Source organism: Panthera uncia (genome assembly GCF_023721935.1).
Source record: "Panthera uncia isolate 11264 chromosome A1 unlocalized genomic scaffold, Puncia_PCG_1.0 HiC_scaffold_17, whole genome shotgun sequence".
Taxonomy (NCBI): Eukaryota; Metazoa; Chordata; class Mammalia; order Carnivora; family Felidae; genus Panthera; species Panthera uncia.
In genome coordinates this window covers 88,818,950-88,824,469 of record NW_026057577.1, presented here as the reverse complement: position 1 = coordinate 88,824,469, position 5,520 = coordinate 88,818,950, and the positions used below count along the sequence as shown (strand labels likewise).

Below are 5,520 nucleotides of genomic sequence, written 5' to 3'. Positions count from 1 at the left end.
GGACTTTAAGACACAGAACAGATGAACACAAGGGAAGGGAAGCAAAAATAATATAAAAACCAGGAGGGGGACAAAACAAAAGAGGGTTACTGGAGGGGTTGTGGGAGGGGGGATAGGCTAAACGGGTAAGGGGCATTAAGGAAATCTACTCCTGAAATTATTGTTGCACTATATGCTAACTAATTTGGATGTAAATTTAAAAAATAAAATTAATTTTAAAAATAATAATAATAAATAATAGTAATAATTAACCAAATAGCAGATGAGAGGAAATACCTTATATTCCAACAAATAAATAAGCATGTGAAATCAGCTAAATTCAGACTAGGAGAATATCTGCAGGTTTTCAACGACTAAATTAGAAGTAAAAGAAGGATGCAAAGTGACTTGGTAGTGTAACATACTTAAAAGACATCCAATTTTTTTAAATACACAAAACTAGAGTATCTAGAAATGCATACATGGTCGCTAAAACTATAAAGAAATACTATAAAAATCAAGATAGTGTTTCCTTTTGAGGAGGGGGAGAAATGAACAGGATAAAGCATGTTTGGACTTCTGGGATGGCCAACAACTTACATTTCTTGACTTGGGTGGGGTTACAAAGATGTTGGGCATATAATGGCTCATTAAGCTATACATTGTTTTAAGTGATTTTCTGTATCTGTGTTTTATTTTCTGATAAAAAGGCTTTAAAATAAAAAAGATATAGAATCCTTACTAACTACAGAATAAAATGCAAGCTGCTAAGCATAGAATTCCAGCCTTTTATAATCTGGTCCCAGATTATATTTCAACTTTATCTTCCCATTTTCAGGCCCTTTCTTCAGACACCTTATCTGCCACCACTCCCAGCAACTCTGACCTACCAACTATTCCCCAAATAGACCATGCTCGTTCACAGCAGTTTCATCCACTGTATGGTTCCCTTTTGCTGATTCTTAAAATTCTCCTCAACTTTCAAGGTCAAGCTCAAAAGGTGCCTCCTTCAAGCTCCAACTCCCACAGTCCATATAAATTTCTTTCCTTGGGGTTCCATAGCAAACTCCTAGACTCTCTAACATAACCTATTTCATACTGCCTTGCATTACCCACCCAGAATAACAAAAAGAATAGAATCGACAGGCGTGAATTTCAATTCCACCATTTCATTCATTTACAGAATATTTAATGAGATCCTAACTCTGTGTAGCAGGTATTAAGTTAGGCACTAGGGATTTAAGAGTAAAGAAGTTACACACGGTCCTTACCCTCATGGAATTTATAGTCTAATGGAAGATACAAATAAACATGAAATTATAACATAGAATGAGAAATGCTTCCAACAGGAAGTACATAAAATAAGCTTCTGGGGTACCTGGGTGGCTCAGTCGGTTAAGCATCTGACTTCAGCTCAGGTCATGATCTCGCGGTTCACGAGTTCGAGCCCCATGTCAGGCTCTGTGCTGACAGCTCCGAGCCTGGAGCCTGCTTCAGATTCTGTATCTCCCTGTCTCTCTGCCCCTCCCCTGCTCACGCTCTGTCTGTCTGTCTCTCCCTCTCAAAAATAAACATAAAAAAAATAAGCTTCTAACCTGGGGAAGTAGGATGATGATGAAGATGGCTTCCCTGAAGGGTAAGTGATATTTAAGCTAAGACTTTATGGGTACAAATTATCCACAATTCAAGGTGCATCTACTTCTAGTGCTCACTAGTTGATAGTGATTTAACCTCTGTGAATCCCAGGTCCTCATCTGTCAAATAAGATGCATACTATCAACCCCCTAGAATTTCTGTGATGACTTAAGTAAAATATAAGGGGCCTGGCTCAAAGGTGCTCAACAGAGGTTAGGATTCTTTATTATCACTTGTCCTTTGACCTCCTTCAGGACAGACTCAACATCTAATTCATCTCTGTATCCACCACAGCACCCAGCACAAAGATCAGACAGTTCCTAAGCTAGAACCCTCTCACCTGAGGATGTTGATACAACCATTGCCATTTGTCAGGAAGAACATGTTATTGTCATTATTCCAAGAGATTTCATTGACTTCAAACTTGAACTGCTCCTCCGCTTTGGAACGGTGTGTCTTGGCATCAATAAAGGTCACCACATCATCCTTGTTGCCCACAGCAATGGTCTGTCCATCGGGACTCCAGCAGATATTAATGTTCTCCCCTGGAAACCCAGATATAATCAGCAAGATATTGTTTGCTCATAATCCTCCAGAAGTTTATTTTTTTTATCATACAAAGACCAGACCTATTCACTAAGGTCCTAGTCAATAGAAGGGAATGACCACTTACTCAACAATTTTGAGACCAGCACATTCATCTACAAATTTCCCCCCTTTGGGTCCTCACAATAATTCTCTAATGGACACTTCATTATTCCCAATTTACATATGAAGAAATGGAAGATAAGAGAGATGAGCCAAAATGTCAAAGCTATGACATAATAGAGCCAAAATCTAAGCCAGATTTAACTCCAAAGCCTCTTATTCTTACACCAACATTTCCCAAACTCCAGTCATTCGAATGCCACTTTCACAATTTTTGTCCTATGTTAACAGCTATATTTCTTTACTCAAGACTTTTCTTAAAATTGACTCAAAACATTTCTTAAATAAATTTAGTTTCAATTTAGCAATGAATTCTACAGGCTAGTTCTTTTTTTCTGGTAGGTATTAAGATATATACACAGCCAGTTTTAAATGTTCATCCATGTTACACCTAAATCACACATGCATTACCAGCCATCTACTTGGAGAAAGCACTACAACATTCCATGTCCAGGTACCAGTCTTGTCAAAAAGTCCAGTGGCCCACAGTGAACACATTGATTAGAAATGTCATCAACTTTACCAATTCTATGATGCACATTTTTTTCACACTTTATTATCTATAATGTACCTTAAAATGCAACAGGATGCATCTCAAAATTTTTGGTGCATCATGGTTACCTAGAAGCTTTATCTTCTTTCCTACTAGCACATAAAATATTGGTGCATCTTGTAATCAATGACATGTTAGTCAATAAAATATAATAAATGGCCTCAAGGTTTACAGAACAATACCTGGTGAAGAACAGATTCTACAAACATACTGCACGACTTCCAGTTCATTTTGTCCCAGACCACCAAGACCATTCATTCCAAGATCAGCCATTCTAGCCTATCAACAGTTTCATAAATTCTCCACACATCTGTACATGCAGTTCCCTCCTAGAGCCGCCTCCTATCCCCCACCAACCCACTGTACCCTGACCACTAAATCCCTATTAGCTATTCTAAGAGTTTGCTCAAATTCTGTGAGACCCTCCCTGTCTCCACAGGCAGACTTAAGCATTTCCATTCTGAGTGTCCATCTTTTAGACCTCTCCAGTTAAGACGAACCATGTCATATCACGTTAGGGTTTTTTTTACACGTACGTCTCTCTCCCTGCACTAAACCCAGTACAGGTCCTGGGAGCTGGAGATTGTCTTATTCAGCCCAGGATGTCTCATACCTAACACAAGGCCACAAACAGAGAAGATAATTCAGGAAAGGCCTGTTGAATGACTAGAAGAAGCTCATTCCTATTGCCCTTTCTCTGAGGAGTCACCTTTAGTGTTCACAGTGGCAATGCATTTCGTAGTCCTCACATCCCAGATGCGAATGGTTTTGTCTCCAGACGCGGTGACAAAGAGGTCAGGATTACTTGGGTGCCAACAAAGCTGGTCCACACTATCCCCATGTCCCCGATAATTGTTTTCTTTAACCTGAAATAAGAGGATCCAAACATCACTACACACAGAAGTACCTGCCTCCACATTTAATTTTTTTAACCTTATTCAAACTAAAGTACCTTGTGACCAACAAAGATCTGGATAATTTAAAAGACACCAATCCTTCCAAGCCCTTTCTGCCAAACTACTCCCAATACCCACCCACACTTCCTCCCCAATCACTCTAAACTGTTCTGAGGTTTGGGTTCCATACCAATGGCCTTACTCTTTTGTCCTCCCTGTCCTTCCTCCTTCTTTCTGGTTTTCCATCCTTACTCTACCACCCAGGTTCCCAGTCTTGCTCATCCCCACAGAAAGCCCTATTATTTTCAGAAGAGCCCCCCTCACCACCATGGGGACCTCACCAGCACCACAGCACCCTAGCCACTCCTCACACTACACAACACCTTCCTACCACTCTGGTACACCCCCATCTCACCCCAGTCCCATCCACCCTCCTCACCACCCGTCTTCATCTCCCCCCCGCCCCCCTCATCTGAACTCCTCCTCACGACTACACTCCCTCGCACCCCCACCTCCCTCTTACCACCGCCGTCCACCTCTCCACCACACCCCCTCCTGACCCCTAACCACCAGCCTCATCACTCCCACACTCCTCTCTCGTGCACTGCACACCCCCAACATCCCCACACCCCTTGCCTCCACCCCCCTTTTCACCCCCATTCTCTCCCTCAACACCACACCTCCCTTTACCACGGCCCCTCTCTCCTGCTGGGCCGGTCCCTGACAGCTCACCAACCGGTCCTTCTCCAGCAGGAATACGCTGGCCGTCTTGTCGAAGGACCCCGAGGCAAGGCGACGCCCGTCGCAGCTCCAGGCCACCGAGTGCACCTTGGCGCTATGCGCAGGGAACTCGCGCGTCTTGCTGTGGCCGCGAAACAGCTCCTGCATTCCCAGCACGTAGCGTGTTGGGCCGCTGGTCACTGAGCACCAGGGAGCCATTGAGCCAGGACCACTCTGGCCCAGCGCCGAGGGCCCCATGGCCGCCGCAGGAACCGCCATGACAAGCTCCCGGTGGCCCGCGAGGACACGGCCGCTTTGGCCCAGTCAGTCCTGCCGCCGCTGCCGCACGCCTGCGCCCGGAAGAGACGCTCTCCCCTGCACAGCCGCACTGTGGGCCATCCGGAGGCGACTACAAATCCCGGCATGCAGCGCGCGAGCTTCCTTACTTTTCAAATACGATTACGATTTAAGTATCTTTCACAATTAATGATTCTAAGGATTTTAGGGCCTATTTCCCCCTTACCTACTGCCAGGTAGATACATTTGTATCCCTATTTAATTGAAAAAGAAAACCAATGCAATCCTTCTAAACCTCAGTTCCCCATCAGTGAAAGACATTTTTTTTCTAGGGTTGATCCCCACCCTCAGTCCCCTCCCTTGGAGCAGAAGACTCTCCACACTCTGGCTGGTGAACTAGGGGTTTGTGGGTGTCCACAGTTCAGGAGGGGAGGGACTGAGAAGGAGTCCAGGGAAGTCTTTAAATAGGCAAATTCTTCACTTTTAAAAGGTACTACTGGTGAGTGATAGAAGCAGAAATATGTTCACTTTAGTGCAGAAGGCCAATCTATACAGCCTGCATAGTTCTGATAAGGAGCATATACGTACTGGTTGCTACATTCTTAAAAGGTCCCATGATTGCCTGTATATCCCACCACTAGTTAATATCCAGCTAAATGATAAGCACCGGAGAAGTCTTGCAAAAATAGTTTTACGAGTAGAAATTCAAAGAAAACATTTATGATCTAATAC

At 43.5% G+C, this 5,520-nt stretch overlaps 1 protein-coding gene across 1 annotated transcript; it reads right to left on the bottom strand.

Moving 5' to 3' along the window:
* Nucleotides 1-271: 271 nt before the first annotated feature.
* Nucleotides 272-4,880, bottom strand: THOC3 (THO complex subunit 3). Its single transcript, XM_049647767.1, has 3 exons — nucleotides 4,504-4,880; nucleotides 3,585-3,741; nucleotides 272-2,159 (listed from the first exon to the last, which is right to left on the bottom strand). Exons 1-3 carry the CDS (start codon nucleotides 4,768-4,770, stop codon nucleotides 1,951-1,953), a joined length of 633 nt encoding a protein of 210 aa, XP_049503724.1. The 5' UTR covers nucleotides 4,771-4,880; the 3' UTR covers nucleotides 272-1,950.
* Nucleotides 4,881-5,520: the final 640 nt, after the last annotated feature.

What these genes read in the sequence shown, in the direction of transcription:
- THOC3 (XM_049647767.1), bottom strand. Translation starts at nt 4,770, where the DNA reads ATGGCGGTTCCTGCGGCGGCCATGGGGCCCTCGGCGCTGGGCCAGAGT. An exon ending in TGCTGGAGAAGGACCGGTTG is followed by an intron (nt 3,742 to 4,503) that starts GTGAGCTGTCAG and finishes CTCTTATTTCAG; the next exon opens with GTTAAAGAAAACAATTATCG. An exon ending in TGCCACTGTGAACACTAAAG is followed by an intron (nt 2,160 to 3,584) that starts GTGACTCCTCAG and finishes CTGGGTTTCCAG; the next exon opens with GGGAGAACATTAATATCTGC.